Source organism: Arachis hypogaea, chromosome 15, assembly GCF_003086295.3.
Source record: "Arachis hypogaea cultivar Tifrunner chromosome 15, arahy.Tifrunner.gnm2.J5K5, whole genome shotgun sequence".
NCBI classification, from domain to species: Eukaryota; Viridiplantae; Streptophyta; class Magnoliopsida; order Fabales; family Fabaceae; genus Arachis; species Arachis hypogaea.
Window position 1 is genome coordinate 9,294,993 of NC_092050.1, and position 22,047 is coordinate 9,317,039.

General features: G+C 35.2%; 2 protein-coding genes, 1 long non-coding RNA gene and 1 other non-coding gene across 5 annotated transcripts; 2 read left to right on the plus strand and 2 right to left on the minus strand.

Moving 5' to 3' along the window:
• Positions 1 to 3,983: 3,983 nt before the first annotated feature.
• LOC112748802 (uncharacterized) lies at positions 3,984 to 8,164 on the minus strand. 2 transcript variants are annotated; one of them, XR_003175058.3, is made up of 3 exons: positions 7,992 to 8,164; positions 7,840 to 7,894; positions 3,984 to 4,298 (listed from the first exon to the last, which is right to left on the minus strand). It is a non-coding gene; the product is annotated as an uncharacterized lncRNA (long non-coding RNA). The 2 variants fall into 2 exon arrangements; XR_011872938.1 differs by having other exon boundaries at positions 7,840 to 8,157.
• Positions 8,165 to 10,231: 2,067 nt separating this feature from the next.
• LOC112748804 (cytochrome P450 CYP82D47) lies at positions 10,232 to 12,398 on the plus strand. The gene is made up of 2 exons (XM_025797046.3): positions 10,232 to 11,282; positions 11,615 to 12,398. The coding sequence occupies exons 1-2, from the start codon at positions 10,350 to 10,352 to the stop codon at positions 12,242 to 12,244; spliced, it is 1,563 nt and encodes a 520-aa protein (XP_025652831.1). The 5' UTR covers positions 10,232 to 10,349; the 3' UTR covers positions 12,245 to 12,398.
• Positions 12,399 to 12,697: 299 nt separating this feature from the next.
• Positions 12,698 to 12,894, plus strand: LOC112752870 (U2 spliceosomal RNA). Its single transcript, XR_003177280.1, has one exon. It is a non-coding gene; the product is annotated as a U2 spliceosomal RNA (small nuclear RNA).
• A 421-nt stretch (positions 12,895 to 13,315) lies between these two features.
• On the minus strand, positions 13,316 to 18,684 carry LOC112748803 (extra-large guanine nucleotide-binding protein 1). The gene is made up of 8 exons (XM_025797045.3): positions 16,792 to 18,684; positions 16,547 to 16,684; positions 16,335 to 16,439; positions 16,060 to 16,245; positions 15,769 to 15,946; positions 15,214 to 15,455; positions 14,917 to 15,080; positions 13,316 to 14,236 (listed from the first exon to the last, which is right to left on the minus strand). The coding sequence occupies exons 1-8, from the start codon at positions 17,962 to 17,964 to the stop codon at positions 13,645 to 13,647; spliced, it is 2,778 nt and encodes a 925-aa protein (XP_025652830.1). The 5' UTR covers positions 17,965 to 18,684; the 3' UTR covers positions 13,316 to 13,644.
• Positions 18,685 to 22,047: the final 3,363 nt, after the last annotated feature.

Consider the following 22,047-nt stretch of genomic DNA (forward strand, 5'->3'; position numbering starts at 1 on the left):
ACAGCAAGTAGAACAAATAGCAGATAAGCATTGCTATTCAATTAGGCAATCCAAGTAATGCACACTCAAGCAAAACAAACAAATGTATATGATGTATGTCTGTTCTATGACTGATGAGTCTCATCTGTCGATTATATAGCCAAATTTGATATGTCCGGTAGCTAACCCTGGACAGTCCCTCCATGTGCGCATCCTTAAGAGTCTATGCATATACTCACAATCATTCATTTATCATCTCATTTGAGAAATTTCCGAGGAGTTAAAGTGTCCGGCTACATCTTGCGATGTAGGATCAACAAAGTATCGAGTCTCAACTTGGAGCAAGTGGTGGCAAGCAACTGCGTCTACCTAGAAAAACTCGTATCTCAGATAATAGAAGTGCAAATGCCATTAATCATTCAATATCAATCAATCATCATCAATACGGCTTTCATTCATTTCATATTTAGCATTTTCGCACTTCTCAAACATAAATCATCATTTCATAATCTTTCTTCACTGCCAATTTAATTCCCTCTTTAGTTTCACCCCTCTCCCTGTAGTTAGAAACTAGGTAATCAGACCTGAGAAGGTAATTATATGGGTTTGGAAAGTTAGAGAATTGTTTAACGTTCAAAAATCTCATTTCTGTCCAAACAGAAATTTCGCGTACACAAGGGTATGTCCGCATATGCGGGGTATGAAATTAGAAATTTAGCGTATGCAACCCCTGATCCGCGTACGCGAGCTTGCAAAACAGATGAGAATTCCCGCGTCGCATGTGCCCTACTCGCGTACACGAGCGTTCAAATTGACAGGTTCGTGTACGCAGCACCATGCCCGCGTACGCGAGATCACCAACAAAAGGAGAATTTTCGCATCGCGTGCAATGGTTTGCGTACACATGCACCCTTTTCTTTCAAAAATGCTAAGTTTGCAGAAAATCATATTTTTGCACCAAACTTTAAACGCGTATAACTTTTTCGTTTTAAATAATTTTTCATCCGTTTTCCAACGTCATAAACTTCACTGTAGAGCCTTTAAAAGAAAAAAAAGAACGATGGGCCAAGCCCATAACTTTTTCTTATTTTTCTTCCCTTTCAACGACATATACACACACAGACACCATGCTACACCCTTTCTCACCGCCATAATAGGTCTCCCTCCTCTCCCTCATGTCACTTTTTCAACAATAATTCCATAAATTTTTATTTCAATTCATTTCACTACTCTTCTTCTACTCCAACTCTATTATACCCTATCAAGTGTGCTTTCTTATGTTAGTATTGTTCTAAAACTCCATTGAAGTAGCCTAAGTTTGAAGAAGAGAAAAATAACCTTTAATTCAAGTATTATCAATTATTAAGACATTTTGGTGATTCTTTAGTTTGATAATTACTTATATCTTTAATTTTTTCATGTATATAATTATGGGTATTAGCAAATCCGAAAATTTAGGGTTAGGATTGTTAGGATTTGGTTGAATTAGTCCCACATTACTCAGGATAGCAAATGGAGTGGGTGGCCTAGGCTATAAATATGAGGCTAAGTTCTCCATTTGTTCTTGCACCAGTCAGAAACACTTTAAGCTTGTATCTGATTTTTCTTTTTCTCTGTACTTTTTGATTAGAGAGTGTTGTGAGGTGTAGTTAGATATTTGCTTTGAGAGAGTGTGGGTGTACTGGGGTGCCGGTGAGAGAAAGAAGTCTATGTGTTGTAACAATTTTCACATAGTGATATTCTCTGGTTGCATTTGACAACGGCCATGGTTTTTTCTCCGGTAATTAGAGTTTCCACGTTAAATTCTTGTGTTGAGATTGTGTCTATTTTATTTCTCTGTCAAAGGTGTTTTCTCAAGGGGGAATGGTGTCTTATTCCCAACAAGTGGTATCAGAGCTTCGGTTCGGTGGGATTGAATTTTGTCCTGTGGCTTGAGGTTGATCTTTGGTTGCTGTTGTTGTTGCTGGAAGGCAGTGTGACACTGTGAGAGTGCTGTTTGGAAAGGTTATGGCTAAGGAAAGACTTGGTATTTAAGTGTGTCCATTGTGACCCACCTCTCTTTCCTGGGGACCCTTCCTAGTGCACAGTTGAGTTATACTATTCCAGTATACGGTTGCAACAATGTCAGGATATTCAAGTGCTGTGAAGCTTGAAATAGAGAAATTTGATGAAAGAATCAATTTTGGCTTGTGGCAAATACAAGTCAAAGATGTGTTGATACAATCAGGTTTGCACAAGGCGTTGAAGGAGAAGATCTCTGGTTGCTATCTCTATGAGAAAAGATGATGTTCTCTAGAAGACAAGAAGTATCCTCATGGTATTACCGCACTGCCATGGATAAGGATAAGTTGTGGCAATCGGGTCCACAATTGCACACGGGCATTGGTTGGCGTTGAGATGCAAGGTGTGTGGCGGAGTTAGGTCGATGGCTGAAGAACTTCCAGGAAAAGCCAATTTGGAAGTTGCACCATGAATTTTCAGCAAGGTTTCGATCTGTACCAAGGCGAAATACTTAGAGTGGTCTAATTCCAAGTGAGTATACTTTCATGGTGGAGTATGATAGTTCTCTGAACTATGATTGTCGGTATAGACAATGGCAGCAAAGAATTGTCGGTGTTGACAATGGAAGCTGAAGATGTGTGACTATTTCAATCAAGGTGGAGATTGTTAGGATTTGGTTGAATTAGTCCCACATTGCTCAGGATAGCAAATGGAGTGGGTGGCCTAGGCTATAAATATGAGGCTAAGTTCTCCATTTGTTCTTGCACCAGTCAGAAACAATTTAAGCTTGTATCTGATTTTTCTTTTTCTCTGTACTCTTTCATTAGAGAGTGTTGTGAGGTGTAGTTAGATATTTGCTTTGAGAGAGTGTGGGTGTACTGGGGTGCCGGTGAGAGAAAGAAGTCTATGTGTTGTAACAATTTTCACATAGTGATATTCTCTGGTTGTCATTTGACAACGGCCGTGGTTTTTTCTCCGGTAATTGGAGTTTCCACGTTAAATTCTTGTGTTGTGATTGTGTCTATTTTATTTCTCTGTCAAACGTGTTTTCTCAAGGGGGAATGGTGTTTTATTCCCAACAAGGATAAGATAGAATTTGAGATTTTTTGGTATATAAGTTTTATTATATCAATTGATGTTAAGATTAACTTATTAGAGTTTTATTGTTATGTTTGTGGTATTAGATACTCAAAGGAATTACTCTCCTTACTTGTTAAAACCAGTGGAGTAGAAGTCCCTCTCTTGGATTTTAGTTTATGAGTAAACTTTGTATTTATAGTTAAATTTTAGTATTGTATCATTTTTATAATTATTAAAAATAATTTTAAAATTAATTATTTAGTTATTTATTAACTTATTTGTCAACATGATGTTATATTAAATATTTTACAAAGTAAAAAAAAATTCCACTTGAGACATAGTATTTTGTGTTGAAATTAATTGTCATTTGAGAAATTAAATTACAATATAGATATTATCTTACGTATACACTTTGAATGTAAATTTAGTATTGAATTTGGATAAAGTTATTACATGAATTATTACTATTGAATTGATGATGCACTAATTGATTTGTTTGACAACTTTTAGCTTGATAATAATTTGTATGTCAAAATATTTTGGAAGGTTCTATGACAGAAACTGCAGCTAGCAGCAGTAAGCGCTAGACTTGGTGCACTTTGTCAGTATATAATTACATTTTCAAGACCATATGAGATGAAATAGTTCCTGTTTATTTCATGTCCACAAAACTAGTGGAATATGTCTGTTTCAGAATTCACACAAAGAAAAATGTAACACCCTACCACACAGAACCTTACGCTTAAATCGTAAAGTAGAGGTGGCGAGGTATTAAGACCTATAAAAGTAAAATACGCACATAATTATAGTAGAAATAATTCATATCTAGAAGCCTTCAAGATTAAGCTAAACAAAAGCGACAACAGAAAATCATTTCACATTCGCGTGGATAATCGTAAAACGGATAGATAAGGTCAAAAGAAGGCTAAAAAAAACATAATATATAGATCAGAGTTCCAAAACACAGATATCAAGCTCCAAACTCGACCTGCGAAGTTAAGGCCGGCTAGAGTATATAATTATATATATACATACAACTCAAAATAAAACTCAAACTACATAATAAATACCTGTTTCTCCAAATCAACCTTTAGGAGGGACAAACATAAAATATATACAGAGAAAAATTTATATACATATATACATAGCATAAATACAAAATACAGCATCCCAAAATAATCAAACTTCGCTTGCACAAGAAACTCCAGATGCTCAGCAAGGTGCTTCTCGACCTACATCTGAAAAATAACAGAATATATATGGAATGAGAACCGGGGGTTCTCAATATGGTAAAGATGCCCACATAGTTAATATAAAAGGTCTCGGAAAAGTCAGAGGCATTCCTAGAACTTCGACACTCAGATTTCAACTTATAAATCCAACTAAACCATAAATTAAGTAAGTTATCTAAAGTTTTCAAGTTCTAAATCTAACTTTAACTTAATACTTCACTTTCTGTCTCCTCTAATCCTCCGAATAACTAGTGGAACAACCCCCTCTCTCACCTCCGCCAAGAGGGATTTCTCAAAAAACATACACATACAATTTAAGCAAGGAAAACATAGATAGACGAGCAATTACAGCAAGTAGAACAAGTAGTAGATAAGCAAACCAAAACAATGCACACTCAAGCAAAACAAACAAATGTATATGATGTATGCCTGTCCTATGGCTAATGAGTCTCATCTGTCGGTTATAAAGGCAAACCCGACATGTCCGGTAGCTAATCCGAACACAGTCTCTCTGTTGTGCATTAATACCATTAGAGGGAATACGTGCCATGTCATCATTAGAGGGAATATGTGCCCTATCACCATTAGAGGGAATATGTACCCTGTCACCATTAGAGAGAATAGGTATCCTGTCACCCTTACAATCAAAGAGAAAACACAGACATACTTGTCATCAATCATCCTCAATCATGTCTCATTTATCATAATCATTCAATTTCATAATCAAAATCAGTTTTCATCATTCTTCTTCCTCATCTCTTTCTCGAAGCAAGTGGACAACGCCACTGCCTCTTACCCGAGGTCTCAACTTTTAATCAAATTCAATTTCATTTTCAAATTCATTTTTCAATATCATTCAGTTCATTCAGAAATCATACTTTTGAAATCAAATATCATCATCCTTCCTTCAAATTCAATCATCATCATTCCTCACATTTCGTTCATTAATAATTCAAACTCAAAACATAATTCATTCTTTCCTAAATAAAACAAACTCGAAACGTAATCCTTTTCTTAATAACTCAAAATCAAATTATAAAATCCTTAAAAAATCTAAATCTTTCTAAATAACCACCTCAAGTCAAAACTCCAATTCTTATAGAAATTTTGGCAGTATCTCCTCTAAAACTCAAACTCCTACCACCCTTTAAGGGTCCTAACCATCAAACCAAACACCTCTCAGTCATTCAAATCATTTTCAGTATCAAATTATTTCAAAATCAAACAAATTTCAATATTAAATCTTTTCTCAAAACCAACCAACTCCAATAGCAAATTATTTACAAAAACCGAACCACACATCATATACTATATACATAATCTATCAAAAATTCATTCAGTTCATTCTTATCTTAAGGTCTCTAGCCTAAGTTTTCACGTGACATTAAACATTAACTACGAGAAACCAAAACCATACCTTAGCCGATTCCTCCCTGAGCTTAGAACTCCTCAAAAACCTCTCTTTTCACAAGCTCCAACCTTCCAAACGTCAATTCCTTAAACTTAATCACCTGGATTTCGTTTCAAACCGCCCAATTGAACTCCAAATTAACAAGAACACAATCTAATTCACACAATATCACTATAATCATCATAGGGTTCACTAATTCAATATTTCACAAGGGTTCAACAATTCTTTACCTTACCCACAGATTAATTGAACAAAACCCAGTGATTATCCGTTGCTAGAGTTCACTTAAACCATCAAAATCATTCAATTTCTCAATACCCAAATCCTAAAATTATGAAATTTAGGAAGGAGAGAACTGGGAGAGAAATGCTAATCTCTTACCACTTTGTTCAGATAGAATTGAAAAAAATTTTGAGACAAACACGTGGTCGCTGACGACTCATCAATCAGAGCTCCGGATTGAAAGTTATGGACGATTGAATTTTCGGTGGCGAGAGTTAGGGTTTTAGCATTAATTCCCTTTCCTCAATGCGTTTGCATGAGTGAAATAGGGAAAAGAAGCTCTCTGCCTGTTTATAGGGTGGGCTTTGGGTTCTCGGGCCTGGTTCGGGTTCGGTTCAGCCCGTTTGGCCTAATTTTGGGCCAAATTCTTTAAAATTAGTGTCAAAACTCATATTTTAATTATTTCTACTTTATTAAACTATAAAATTTAATTTCTTAATTTTGTTAGTTAATAGTTAATTTATTAGTTAATTATTTACTAATTACCCAAGGTTTACAGAAAACAATTTAAGTATGATTTCTGTCTGTTATTTTGACTTTTCTAAATTAGATGACATTCCGCTTATATTTATATAAAATAAGAAAGTTTGAATGTTTGATATCTATAAGTAATTATCCTTGTGTTTGAGTATATTTCTGTCACTATTATTAAAATGGATTTATTTTGACTAAAAGTTAATTATTTATAGAATTGTCTCTCGTGGGGTTATGGATGCTCTATTTACTAACTGAGTTGCAAAACTCACTCTGTTGTTCGTTCATTTTTTTCAGATATGGGCTTGATTCTAATCCAACTTCATCAGTTCCGCTCTAGTTTTGTTTATGTTTGTGAGTCCTTTACTGTTCAAGGGCTTGATGTTTTGTGTAAATAACTTTAAAGCTCTTTAGAGTTGTTAAACAGCTCTATGTGACACAGGCATGATCCGACTTTAGTGACTTGAGTATGTTGCTTTGTAAATATTCTAGTAAATGAAACTAATAGACCATGTTTTGCTATAAATATTAAAGTCAAATTTTATGAAATATGCTGAGTATGTTTTAAATATGATGTTGAGAATGTGTTGCCTTTTAGTATAATTGGAAATTTTATTTGTTATGTTTTCTGTAATATTGATTTTTGAGGCTTGCTTTGGAAGATTTTCCTAAGCGCCAGTCACGGTCAAATTGAGTCGTGACATTCACGGGCCCAACTTTCATTTGAAACAAGTTTGACTAGATTTAGAAATCCGGAAGCCAAGTTATGACCCGCCGAAATTGATCAAAAATAAATTTTTTACCAAAAAGTTCAAAACCTCATTCTTTCCGAAACTAACCAAATTATTCCTACTCTATATCACACATTCATTTACTTACATAATTAACATCCCTTCCACTTGATACATTAATTTAACACAACATCACACAATTTCACCAATATCATTCATATACACACCAATCATCTTAAACATCACCTACATGAATATATAACATTAAATTCATCACTCCAACTATTCAAACCATTCACAAAAACCAACAATAATCACCAATCCTGAACAATTCATATAATTCAACTTATCCTACGGTCAATTAGTCTAAGTTTTCACGTGACATTATATATTATTTATAAGAAACAAAAATCATACTTTGGTCAATTATTCTCTAAGTTCGAAACACCTCAAAATCCTCAACTCACATGCTCCAAGCTTTCACCAAATAGATTTTCAGCTCCCAATACTCAACTCAATCTCAAACTTCATCAATTTTGTTCTAATTCACATATATACCACCTAATTTCACATCATTACATACATATTCACAAATTTAATACCTAATCTCACATAATTAAAGAATTCACAAGAATTTTGAATGCCTCACCTTACCAATGGACGTTTGAGACAAGACCCAATAATCTGCCAAAGCTAATTCAACCCTATGACATTAAACTCACATAATCCTCAATACAACAATCCAAATTTTCAAAATTGAAGGAGGGTAAGGAGCTGGGTGAGAAATGAAATTTTTTTTACCATTTTGTACGGATGAATTTGTAGAGTTCGACGCGGTGGCCACGTAGCTACAAACGGTGCAGCGACCAGAACTCTGAATTAAAAGTTGTGATGAATTGAAATTGAAGAACAAGGATTTGGAGCTCTCTTGTTCTTCCCCCTTTATGTTTCAATGTGGCACTCTAATGATTTCGGGCAAAAGAGCTGAAGCTCTTTCATCTAAGGGCAAGTGGGTTTGGGCCTTGGGTCTAATGTGGGCTCGATTCAATCGGTTTGGTTCGACGGCCTAATTTTAAGCCAAAATCTTTAAAATTAATATTAAAATTCATATTTTAATTATTTTTTACTTCGTTAAACTATAAAATTTATTTTTCTAAATTTTTTAAATAATAATTTATTTATTAGATAATTATTCATTATTTTCGCGAAATTTACAAAAGACTTAACTGATATTATTTTTTTTTTCACGGACTAATTAGTTCGAGGTTAAAATCCTCGGACATAGTAAGTGGTGGTGTGTACTATGGTACATTAGATGGCCTAAAATCCTTTAGATTACACATGAAAAGTAGAGGTGTTCATGGATCGGATCTGATCTGCATATTTACAATATTTATCCGAATCTGATCCGAAAAATGCGTATATCGATCCGATCCGCAAGGTTATTGAATCGGATTGCGGATTTTATATAGGTATCTGCATATCCGCGGATCCGCAAAAATAAATAAATAAATAAGTAAATATTATTTTTATATTTTATTTTAACTAATAATTATCATATATCTTGTATTATTTTATTTTTATTATGTAAGAAAAGTATGTTTAATTATATTTTAAGAGTAAACATGTTTAAAATATTAGAAAAATAATATTTTATTGATATTTTTTAAATAAAAATAAGTTTTTTAAAATATTTATATATTTTGTGAATATATCCGAGATCCAATCCGATCCGATCTGCAAATATGTGGAGTGGATTAGATCGGATCCAAGCGTAAAAATTGCAGATATTGGATCCGATCCGTTAATTTTAGTGCGAATCGGTTCGAGATTTTGGTTATATACGAGTCGATCCGATCCTCCTTCACCCCTTAATGAAAAGCAAACAAGAGGATTTCTAAATACAGAACTAAGAACACTTTAACTGAAAGAAGATATGCTTTGGAAATTAGGTTTGATATTCTTGGCAAATCAAAAAAACAAAATAGGGATTGACAGTTCCATTCTGATAAACAAGTTGATTTATGATCAGATCATCACTGTATCTTATACTACCTACATCGCAATTCATTAGTGAATACAGTAGACAAACTAATCATTTTGTATTATGGAAGAGAGCATAGTGTATTAATTTTCTTGTAACAAGTAAATGGAAGTGCTACTGATTCTATTTACCTGTAAACAATGCACATTAGAGCCAATATAATATTCAGAAGCAACTAATTACAAGTTGCATTTAGAAGCCAAATGAAGACAAGAAAGTAATTAATCCATGCTTTAGGACACATAATCATGTGAAGTTTGTGCCAACAAGACAAAAGTGTAAACAAGAACAGAATCTTGAGTCAGCAAGAAAAGTAGTAAAACATACAGAAATCTGATTTCCTGTACCTGTTTGTAGATAAAGCAATAAAATAAGCTCAGCTTTTCTGGATCAAATCGTTGTTGGATGATTTGATTACAATAAATTAGTGTGACATATAAGAGAGACATACCAAAATTTTTTTTATGACTTTTCGTTATCCTTGGGAGTCATTTGTATAAATTCAGTGAGAATGAATCATCTCCAATCAAATTTTCCCTTTGATAAGTATAGTTTTTCATCATACAATTTTTAAAAGGGTTCAAACAAAATATGTGACATTATAACTGTATGATGAAATATTACTGTTAATATTAACAAGTAGGAAATTCAATAGAGAAGATTCGAAATCTTGGTGCAGATGCCAACTTGGTTTAATGATTTGGCCTACCCTCTCCTATCTTAGGACCACCTTTTATTTACTATAATTTCTAAAAAGATAGTACCAACCAAATACGTTTGAAAAGAAATTTGAATGTCAAATTCAAATGTAACATAGTTTTTAACCAAGCAATTCACTAATTAACTGGTCAAGTAACTCGTCAATTTTACAAAATACACATTTATAGTATTATAGAGTTGATATTTTAACCATGAAAATTGTACAAATATAAAGTTTAATTTATATATTTGTTATATTGAGAGCCACTGACATTATCCATGCCGAAAATCTCCTTATCCATACCTGCCACCCATTTTCTCAAGTCGGTTAGATACATTGCTGAGGTAAGCAAAGTTGTATATATAAGTGCTTTAGCATTGGAACATAACTAGGTCATGGTTAAGAATCAAAGATCATGGATACCTCAATGCTCAAAATTCTCGTTTCAACCATTCTTTCCCTCTTCATTAGTGCTTCCATTTTGTATTTCTTAAAGAAAAAACACACTACCAACAAAAAGAAACAATGCAGTGCCCCTCAAGCAAGGGGTGCATGGCCTATTATTGGCCATCTTCACCTCTTTGGAAGCCATCAACTCACACACAGAACACTTGGTGCTATGGCTGAAGAACATGGACCAATCTTCACTATTAAACTTGGTTCATACAAAGTTCTTGTGTTGAGTAGCTGTGAGATGGTGAAGGAATGTTTCACCATCCATGACAAAGCATTCTCCACAAGACCTTGTGTTGCAGCCTCAAAGCTAATGGGATATGACTGTGCCATGTTTGGTTTCACTCCTTATGGACCTTACTGGCGTGAGATTAGGAAGCTAACTACTCTTCAGCTTCTTTCAAACCATAGACTTGAACTCCTCAAGAAAACAAGAGAAACTGAGTTGGATTCTGCAATAAGGAAGCTTTACAAGATAGAAGGAGGGGTTTTTGTTGATATGAAGGAGTGGTTTGGCGATTTGACACACAGTGTTTCTTTGAGAATGGTGGGAGGGAGGCCATACTATGGGGAAAGTGGTGATGGCTATGAAGAAAGTGAAGAAGCAAGGAGGTATAAGAAGGCTATGAGAGAGTGTGTGCGTTTGTTTGGGGTGTTTGTCTTGTCTGATGCAATTCCATCTCTTGGTTGGTTAGATTTCAATGGACATGAGAAGGCTATGAAGAAAACAGCTAGTGAAATGGATACCCTGGTGAAAGGGTGGCTTGATGAACACAAAAGGAAAAGAGCTTCCAATAAGGAAGAGCAGGATTTCATGGATGTCATGCTTAATAATCTGCAGAATGCTCATGTTTTTGGTTATAGTGCTGATACCATCATCAAGGCTACTTGTTTGGTAAGTAAGTAATTCATTCAGCTAACCAACTGCTTTTTGCGTTTGCTTCTGTAACATGTCTCATTTGATCAACCATTTTACGTTTAAAAGGATTTGTAATAAAAAGAACTGTTCCAATTTCTAATAAAACTTGCATCTTTGGAATTTGGTTAGTCTATGTTGATCTTCTCACAGTTTATAGATAGAGAATTGTGTTATTTTTATGCCATATAATCTGATTCAACACTAAGATTAGTTTAGTAAAGGAATGGAATAATATAAGCCTTTTGGTAATGTTATCTTTTCAGTTTGGCATTTAACTTAAATACTCCTACTATGAATATTGTTTGCAGAATCTGATACTAGCAGGAAGTGATGCTACCATGGTTACTCTAACATGGGCGCTATCTCTGCTACTCAACAACAAAACAGAACTGAAAAGGGTGCAAGAAGAGATCAACATTCACATCGGAAACGAGAGGAAGGTAGAAGAATCAGACATAAGCAAGTTAGAGTACTTGCAAGCCGTAGTGAAAGAAACTCTAAGACTATATCCACCAAGTCCCATCATAACCTTTCGTGCAGCCATGGAAGACTGCACTTTCTCATGCGGATATCACATCCCTGCAGGCACACACCTAATGGTGAATGCATGGAAGATCCACAGGGATGGTGATGTATGGGAAGATCCACAGAATTTCAAGCCCCAAAGGTTCTTGACAACACACAAGCATGTTGATGTGAGAGGTCAGAACTTTGAGCTTGTGCCTTTCAGTTCTGGAAGGAGGGCTTGCCCTGGTGCCTCCCTGGCTCTGCGTGTCGTGCATCTAACGCTAGCTAGGTTGTTACAATCTTTTGAAATCGATTCTCCTTCGGATGAAGCTGTAGACATGACAGAGAGCTTTGGCCTCACCAATTTGAAAGCCACCCCACTTCAAGTTCTCCTAACACCACGTCTACACCCCAAGCTTTATGAATTATGAATTCTGAGAGCCTTTGGAATGTGATAGGTTTTCAATCTTTAAATGCTTTACTTGTTTAATCATTACTGGTGTAGCAACTACAAGCTGTTGCAATAAAGTAATCTGTAAGTTGTTACAATAAATTGAGATGCTAGTGGAAGTTGGCGAAAGAAAACATAAATGACACCTTAAACAAGCAAACATGTAAAAGCACGCTGCTAAGCATTTACAAAGTTCATGCTTCTTCTGCAGCAAAGAGATTGACGGAGGGTGAATCAAATTGGGACTGAGCGGCGTTGGATTCAACCAAAAAGAAACTGACAAGAAACAATGTTTGTTAGAGTAGAGGATGGTTGTACTTTCACTCATGTTGTAAAAGTAAAACAACTCACAATGAAGTCTCACATTGGCTAAGGCAAACAACAGAGAACTAAGGTGTCAATATAAAATAAACATATCAACACATGTCAAGGCATACCTTTCTCGGCCTTTTGGCTAAGATCAAGTGTAGTATCTGTTCTTATCAGTTTAATATCTGATATGTGAGCCAATGGCTCACACGGTTATAAATTAATTTATTCAGGGTGAGAAGCCACCTCAATAGCTTGCTATTGGGCTTCTTCTGCGTCGCCCTTTGTGTTGCACTATTGCAAGGGCCTGGCGCAACCCACCAATTTAGTTTGAAGATTTGTGGTCTCTTGTTCCTAGGACTCTATTTTTCTCCTAACTGTATGGCGCGGGGTTGTGGCGGTAATCTTTTTGGGGGTTTGAAGGTTCCTGTTTTCTGGTCTAAGGAAGGTGCGTTGTTGGGGTTGGGTTTAATTTTGAAAGAAGCCACGTCGTTGGCGCCATGCTTTACGAGGACGGTCTAGGCTATAAGTCAAAAGAGCCTTTCATTTTGTAGATTACTTGATTAGTGGTGCCGAACTGTAACAAGATAGCTGCTGCGTTTTGTTGTTCTTTGCAAGTGATTCCGTACCAATGGTTCACTTTTATGAGTTTATCAAATTCTTTACTCTCAGCTCCTGTTCACTAAAATATAAAATGTATCTAACACATGGGCTCCTCATATAACCATTACCTGCCATCCCATTTCTCCTTAAAAAGACAAAAGTTTGATTCCAATTCCAACTCAATCTTGAAAGGATTATCAATGTACATACAAATCCAAACATCCAGATTCTACTTTAACATGTGGGGGGAGGGAAAAAAAAAGAAGAAAGAATTTGACAATTACACCTTGATCTGTGTGATATGTGCTCAAGCCATGACATAAACAAACCCTAAAGCCTGAATCCTAGGACTAGTGCAAGCTTGAGGAAGGAATATGCTCCTTGTTACTCCTAGTTAGGTATATATGTACATCGACAGAATTCAAGTCACAAACAGGTATGACCCAAAAATCTTGTCTAAATTAGAAATCAATGAGAGAAGGAACTCGCTTCCATGCTATACATTGAGTACTCACTGGAGCTAAAGTTTGGTCTCTCCTCGCTCCACTTCAAAATTTCCTTTGCATATTTAAGTGCTGCATCAACACTACCAGGCTCCAAGCCCTTCACCACAGACACGTACAACTTTCTCCCTGTAAGAGATGAATAAAGCCTCTTGAACTTAACCGCTATGTAATGAGAACCCAGCTGACCAAGGGAGGGGTTGTGATTGATGCTGTTACTGTTGCTATTGGGCCGAGGTCGGCTAATTGTTGGATGAAAATCAGAGAACCAATCACACTTGGTCAACGGAACTTGTTCGATCTTCTCCTCAAACTGATCAACTTTGTTTAATATCAATAAGAAGTCCATATGCTCAAAAGTTGGGTGAGTGACAATGGCTTCGAAAAACTTCCTACTTAATACCATCTTATTAGTGGAACAACCATTTCCATCAACGGTAAACTGATCATAGTCACTCAAGGAAACACAGAAAATGACCATTCCAACATCCTCAAACATCTCCAACCACTTGCAATTTTCTCCTAGCCCCCTTGCATGCACCCTAATAAGTTGATACCTGCTAGCCATCCAAAACAAAAAGATGCATCAGAAACATCGTAATAATGACTTCGCCCCTAATGTAATATTCCTTTTTCCTTTCTGAAAGAGGGTAACATGTAGACAGGCATTTGAAGAGGGGAGCAAATCAATTTAACATTTCCTTATTTGAGCCAAACTTACATACAAGAAATTTCAGCAACTTCAAATAAATCCCGCAATATTTACATATCATATAACTAAAAAGCTAAAAGTTTTTGCCCATAAAATTCATGAGTCCTTGCAATTCTGGACCATCTCTCTCCTTACTAATTATAAACCATCAATATCCTACTCGTCATATTGTTAAGTGGAAAGAATTGTCTCTATAGACATATGAAGTTCTTATGTTTCTTCTGCATGCACTAAACCCTACTGCATTTGTCAAATATCATGACAGCAGGGACAGACAAAGAAATTTTCATATAAGCATTCCAATAATGTGTAGTGGAAAAATATTTTTCAGCTTCATAGGCTACTTACTACATCAATATGTACTGTATTTATTCTCCATCATATCGCATATGCTGGTCACAAAATTTACCGAGGAAAAAAAAAACTAAACAATATATTAACCAAAGGGAAAAGGGCACAATTTTTATTTTTGACAGAAAGCCACAATATTTGTTTGGCAGGAGACAGGCACAAATATTGACGTACCTAATCAATGAATCATGTAGATCAGCAGTTTCACCAGTTTCCTCAGGAGATGATTGGGGAAATGAAAACTCCACACAAGCCAGACCATTGGATGAAGTAACTCCCTCAGCATAGAGGATATCCAAATCCGAGGGTTCATAATCAGTCCTCAATATCTTAACAGCCTAGACATAGAATTGCCATGTTATAGACATATGCAGAATAAGAACTAAATTCGTAAAACAGTAATATACAATATACAATTAAATTATAAGAGCACACATATAAAATACTGATGAAAAATAAAAGTTATCTTACCCGCTCTAAGAAATAATTCGCGACACTAGGCAACATTTCTAGTTCACTTCTTCTTGCATATGTGGCCTTAATGGCTGCATCATTCCACAACTCCTCAATCAATGGCGCATATTCGCGTGTAGCAGCTGGAAAGATGGCATCAAGTTTGCCCGATACCATAGTTTTCAGCAACCAATCAGAGAATACTTTCAGCCTTGTACCAATGGAATACATCGTCTTCTCATCAGATTCTGGTCCAGGCCCTGTTGTGAGCCATAAGCAAAATCTTTCAATACAAATGCCAAGATAAATGTTAAATCTGCATACCTCTTATCATCTTATTCAGTAATCACTATCCAACTAATAAGGGGGGTTTTGTGTTAATTTTGGAAGGAATTATCAACCATGTGACACCTTAAACAAACATCTAAGCATGCTGCTAACCATTTAGATTTTAGACCCACAAGTACAAGGCGCACGTTTGATGGACAGTTGAACACTGGGCCATGTATTTTTCGGTGCTGAGCCAAACTGTGGCAGGAGAAGTGTATAGAAAGGAGAAAAATGGTCTCATACCTGTGTTACCAGGAGTAGAAGACTGCCATTTCTTTAAATGCCCCAAACATTCGTCTTCAAAACGCTCACGACCCTCCAGGAGTACGCCAAGATAGGCATAGACATTGCTCTGGATGGTTAACTTTATATTTTCACGCTCATCATCTGAGAAGGGGACACTGTTGTACAGAATCTTGGCCTGTCATAATTATTTAAAATTCTATGAATTTGTTGACTCTTGCTATGCATTCTTTGACACTACTGAATTAATTATTAAGAAGGACTAGATTAAATTATGAAATAACAAATCACCTGCTTGAAAATGGTACTTGTTCCAGATCCACTACAACCAACTAAGAGAAGCTTCTGAATTATTGCGTGGTCAAGGTAGTCAGGAACTGCTTTGCTAGACAGGTTGGAGTGTTGTTCTCCATAAGAATTTGAAGATTTAGAAGGTACTGGAAGGGACAGGAAAGCACATACAAGCTTGGTTCCAGCCTAACAAATGAAATAAAAGAGTAAGAAGCAAAAATTGACAGAGCAGAATGAAATAAGAGACAAATAAAATCCCATGGGAAAATGATCACCTTTCCCCATATATACCCTCGTGTATTCTTCTGTCCCTCTTCTTGGTATGAACCATCCTCATTGACCCAAAAATGTGGGTTACCAGCACATTGAACTCCTGCCAACTGCATTGTCAAAACAGGATTCTTTCAACAATTTTTCTTCCACGACAAACAAGAAATAGTTATTAAGACCTCTAAAAAGATTTTTCGCTTTATATTAAAATTTCAACCTGCAACATCCGAAGCTCTACTTTTGTTATTTCCCGACCATTGATGAAAACTTGAGTGTTTCCATTGCTAGCATCAGGCTGGATGGGGCCTCCAACATTCAGATGGGGACTGATAATCCTGGAAGGCTTTTGCCCTTCCTACAAAATTACAAGCCAATCAGCATCCATAGCAAAGCACTAAATTTAGAAGTCATGTAAGATACAAATCAAAGAAAAAAAAGGGGAAAAAATAAAATAAAGAATACCTTCCCCCAAAGACCAGACACTTTGTCATACCAATAGTTTCCAGGCTTCAGCTTCTTTGGAGGGTTTGGACAGTTCTGCAAGGTAACCAGCTCCTCATACGCAAGGGGCTTCCCATTAACAAAAATATATTCAGGTGGAAGCTGATTCACTTCACAAAACTTCTCCGCCTTCATTATCTGCCGAACCTCCAATTCATTAAGCAATCGCTTGAGCATCCGTGAGCATTTCCCTAAATTCCCTCGTTTTGACTCATCGATGGGGAATCCAATACAGGCAACACATTTCCTACCCTCCGGCATGGACCCCATAGCTCGGAGCACACAATTACTACAATACTTTGCATCACAGACAAGGCAAACCTCCTTCTCTGTGAATCTATTCCCCTTGAAGCATCTATAGCAAGACCCTTTCTTCCCCTTTGTGAGAGGCTCCCTCTTAAGAGGTCTAGTCACAGCTTCCTCCTCACCACCAAAATCCCCATCCAAAGCATCATCAGAATCCACATCGAAGGTAACAACAGGGGGGCGCCTAGCATCACCACAATCCTCAGCCTTCAGGGAAGAAACCCGAGTGGAAGGGTACTCCAAACTCAGAACAGACTCAGTGGAGGCCCATTCGTGCTGATGCAACTCGTTCGAAACCCTCAACGCACTCGAGCTTCTCCCTGACTTGTCAAAACTCTCGCAAAACTCCACAGTGCCGGAGCTTCCAGCTCCCCTCGATTCCTCCAGCATCCTGGAACTCCCACCCTCATCGGAAAACTCGCCGGAGGCATAGTTCACGTTAGAGAACTCGAACGCACCGGAGCTACTCAACTCACCCGAGAGCTCACAGACGTTGTTGCTCTGCGAAACTCTGTCCTCGAAGGCGATGACAGAGGTGGGAGACACCGTTCTCTCCGAACCTAACTCGACCTCCTTGGAAACCCTAGCTTCGGAGCCGAGAGTCCGGAGCTCCTTAGAGAATTTAACGGTGGGGTTTTTGGGCGCCACGATTGGTTGCACAACGGGTAAAGAGAGAGTATCGGAGAGAGGTACTTGAGAGACGACGGAAGCTACCGGAATGTCGTCGACGCTGATGGGAACCGCCCGGGGGAGATCGAAGGGGAGCGGCGGGCCGTCGTACTCGAGGGCGAAGGAATACTGGTCTCCGTGATGCGGCGCCGGCGACATGGTACTGTAGGGAAAATGGGGAAAAGGAAGGGGAAATAGTTAAAGAGAAAAACCATGAAAGAGGAAAATTTGAGGTTTGGTTAGAGAGAATAACAGGAATACGGGTGGGCCATTGAATAGGGGAATGTGAGAGTGAAGGGACAAAAAGATTCCTAATTTTACAGCGGAAGGAGTGTGAGATAGTGGGAATGAGGGAACACGTATAGCTATGGTGGTTGGAGGTGGCGAGAATGGGTAGCTGCTGCGTGCGAGTGAAAGAAACAAGAGTGGGTGGTGAATGCAGCAGAAATGGCGTGTTGTGACTACTACTGTGGCCTGTGGGAGGGTGAAGATATGAAAATGACAGCCATTGCGGAATCTCTTTTACTTTTGTGGGCAGGGCTCCCTGTTGCCCACCACTTTGTCTTTTTACACTAGCAACCAACTTTCCCTTTTCTTTATTATTTTATTATTCAACCAATGTCTAAAATCAAAAAGTGTGGTCGTACGGATTAGGCGAAGAAAAAAGAACCGACGGCCAGCAACGCCGGGGGTGCCATGATAGTAACGCCATTGGTGACTTCACTGGTGATTAGGAGCGGGTAAGAATAAGGAGGAGATAATGTTAGGTTAGCAGAGTTAGCAGAACAGAGTAACGCTGCCAAAATTTGTAGAGAAAAAATAGACCGAATTGAATTAAATAGTTTAGGTGTTATGGCGTGTTTTTGTTTTTTCGAGTTCAAGAGTTACTTTGTAGAGAGGAGGATGTCTTTATTCTCCTCTTATTTTAAATTTTTAGTGTTTTAAATTTGTCATTCTAATAGTGAAGTGTTTTTGCTAGGATTTTGATGCTTAAGCATGGATCATAAAAAAAATTAAGTTAGAAATTATATTCGGGTGCACTATTTGAAATTGTGCATATATTGTGAGGTTATGATATTATGAGTTTTTTTTATATGAGTTGTTTTGTTCATGAATTATTCTCATTATAAGATATATTTGATGTTTTTTGTAGTATTTTTTTATATAATGTTTTAGACTTATATATAATTAATGTTATAATATTTTTTTTTAATAGTAGAATGATGGTTATAATATAACAATTAAGTTATTATTAGTCATTACTCATTAGAATGAATTATGAAGAGTTAGTATTCTCTTTGTAACATATTCTTTAGAATCCAAGAAAATGTTTAATCATCAAACCAGTTTTTTAGTATTGGGCTTATAGAAATGTTCCATAACAAATTCTCAAATTCGGTATGTCTTTCTTTCGAAAAAGATTTTACGAATTTCAGATCTCAATCCATGCATCTTATCTTTTAAGGGGAGCCTTTTATTTTACTTACTTTTCTTATGAGTTCGAATTCTAACCATAACTTCTATCAATTGTAGGTTATCACTTATCACCTTGAATTTTGAGTTTGGGAGTTAGATTTTTTAATCAAAATTTATATATTGTGATTCTAGGATCAAGAGTCCACGTTTTCATTCTTTAAATGTCAAAATAATTTTTTTTATTTTTTTTTATTTTTTGTTTCATGAATTTTCCGTGGTAGGTACCTCTGACTCGTAACTTGTACGCTCGAGTGTCCGAGTTTTCGAGATTTCGAGAAAGACATATCAAAATAAATTCAAGTTATCATAATCAATATTTATTACATTTATTATGCTTGAATAGTAATTCAATCATAAAAATATTGAATTTAAAATAAAAAAATTATTTCTCTTAAATAATTGTATAATGAACTTTTTTTATTTTAAATGTAATCTATCTAAATGAAACTTTCTTCGATTTAAAGTAATTATTTATCTAAAATAATTGTTTGGACAATTAAATGATGGATTTTATTGGTTTAGATGAGTTGATTCATAAATTTTTTTTTCAATAAACAATTATTCAAAAACTATTCCTTTATTTCTACCACAAATTTTCATATTATTATTTTTTAAATAATAATATGCTTTAAAATATTTTATAAAAATTTAAATAAAATAAATCATATCTTTATGTATCTAAATATGAATGTGTTTGGCTTTAAAGAGTTTAGTTAAGATTTTTAACATGAGAATGAGTTTTTATCTTCTGACTTTGTAAATTTCGATTTCTTAGTGTCAAGTTGTATTTCTTGTGATAAATTTATAAAAAAAAATTATTTCTTACTTCACAACTTTTACATTGTTACTAAGTCTCTAAATCATTAACTATCTAATTGGTTTAACAATTATAAGCATTTGAAGCATATGGTGATATACTCACAAATTTAAATTTGTAAACATTTTCATCTCTTTAATGAAATTTTTGTATTATGTATTTTAATGCTTGTCTTTTGTAATCATGTATTTTCTGTTCTTTTTTTTACATTGTTCATCTTATAAACATGTCTATGCTAAACTCATCTCGGGGTAGAACTTAGAAAGAAGAGAATGTGACAAGCGACGTGTCTCCACAGACGGCGTCATTGTTCAAAAAGTGTTTTTTCTCTTCCGAGTTTAAGAGTTATCTGAACAAAATTGTAGAAAGTAGGTTGGAGACACGATGTTGTCATCGTCCTCCTATTCCAAATTTCTAATATCCTGATGGTGGTGGGTGTTCCTACAAGGACTCCGACGCCCAAGTTAGCATGGGTCACAAGAAAAACTAAGTTAGAGATCATACTTTAGTGCACGTATTTGGAATAGTGGATATATATTACGAGGTTATGATGTTATGAGCTTCTTTTATGTGGGTTGCTCTTTTTCACGAGCTACTCTCATCATAAGATACTTGATGTCTTATTGTGGTCTCTCTTCATATGATACTCTTAGGCCTATATATAGTCAATGTTATAATATTCTCCTTTAATAGTAGAATGATGATTACAATGTAACAATTAACTTCATAAACTTGAGTTGTTAGGCATTAGAATGAGTTATGAAGAGTTAGTATCCTCTTTGTAATATATTATTTGGAGTCTAAGAGAATACTTAATCATCAAACCAGTTTCTTAGAACTCCTTATACTTTTGAACTCGGTTTTTAGTATTGGGCATATAAAAATATTCCAGAACAAACTCCTAAACTCGGTATATCTTTCTTTCAAGAAAGATTTTTCAAATTTTAGATCTCAACTCAAGCGTCTCATCCTTTAAGGTGGAGCTTTTTATTTTATTTACTTTTCTTATAAAGTCCAGACTCTGACCATAACTTCTATCAATCGTAGGTTACCACCTCAATTTATGAGTTTTGGAGTTAGATTTTTTAATCAAAGTTTGCATATTGTGATTCTAGAATTCAGAGTCGATGTTTTCATTTTTTGAATGTCGAAATGATTTTTCTTAAATTTTTTTATTTGGTTTCATGGACTTTCCGTGGTTGGTACCCTCAACTCGTAGCTTGTAGGCTCGAGCGTCTTAATTTTTGAGATTCCGATGAAAACATATCAAAATAAATTCAAGTTGTCAAAATCAATAATTATTAAATTTATTGTGCTAGAAATAGTAACTTAATCATGAAAATGTTGAGTTTAAAATATAGAAATTATTTCTTTTAGAATAATTGCTTGATCTTTTTTTTATTTAAGTGTAATTTATCTAAATGAATTTTTTTCGATTTAAAGTAATTATTTAGATAATTGAACGATGAAAATTTTCAATTTAGATTAATTGACTCATGATTTTTTTAATAAATAATTATTTTGAGATTATTTTTTTATTTCTACCACAAATTTTTATTTTTTAAAATAATAATATTTTCTAATATATTTTATAAAAATTTAAAAAAATATATCATACATTTACGTGTTTAAGTATGAATATGGTTTGCCTTCAAGAAGTTTAATTAGGATTTTCAAAAAAATTTTTTTTAATAGAGAACAAATATCCATCTTTTGTCTTTATAAACTTTGATTTATAAATATCAAGTAGTGTTTTTTTTTGTAGTAAATTTGCATATACCTTTTTTCCGAATTTTTGCCTCACAAATTTTAAATTGTTACTAAACCTCTAAATCATTGACTATTTAATTGGTCTTATAATTATAAGTCCTTGAAATATATAATGATATGATCATAAATTAAAATTTATTAATATTTTCATCTGAATTTTTGTATTATGTGCTTTAATG

What these genes read in the sequence shown, in the direction of transcription:
- LOC112748804 (XM_025797046.3), top strand. Translation starts at nt 10,350, where the DNA reads ATGGATACCTCAATGCTCAAAATTCTCGTTTCAACCATTCTTTCCCTC. An exon ending in TCATCAAGGCTACTTGTTTG is followed by an intron (nt 11,283 to 11,614) that starts GTAAGTAAGTAA and finishes TATTGTTTGCAG; the next exon opens with AATCTGATACTAGCAGGAAG.
- LOC112748803 (XM_025797045.3), bottom strand. Translation starts at nt 17,964, where the DNA reads ATGTCGCCGGCGCCGCATCACGGAGACCAGTATTCCTTCGCCCTCGAG. An exon ending in TTCTACTCCTGGTAACACAG is followed by an intron (nt 15,456 to 15,768) that starts GTATGAGACCAT and finishes GGCTCACAACAG; the next exon opens with GGCCTGGACCAGAATCTGAT. An exon ending in CGAATTATTTCTTAGAGCGG is followed by an intron (nt 15,081 to 15,213) that starts GTAAGATAACTT and finishes TTCTATGTCTAG; the next exon opens with GCTGTTAAGATATTGAGGAC.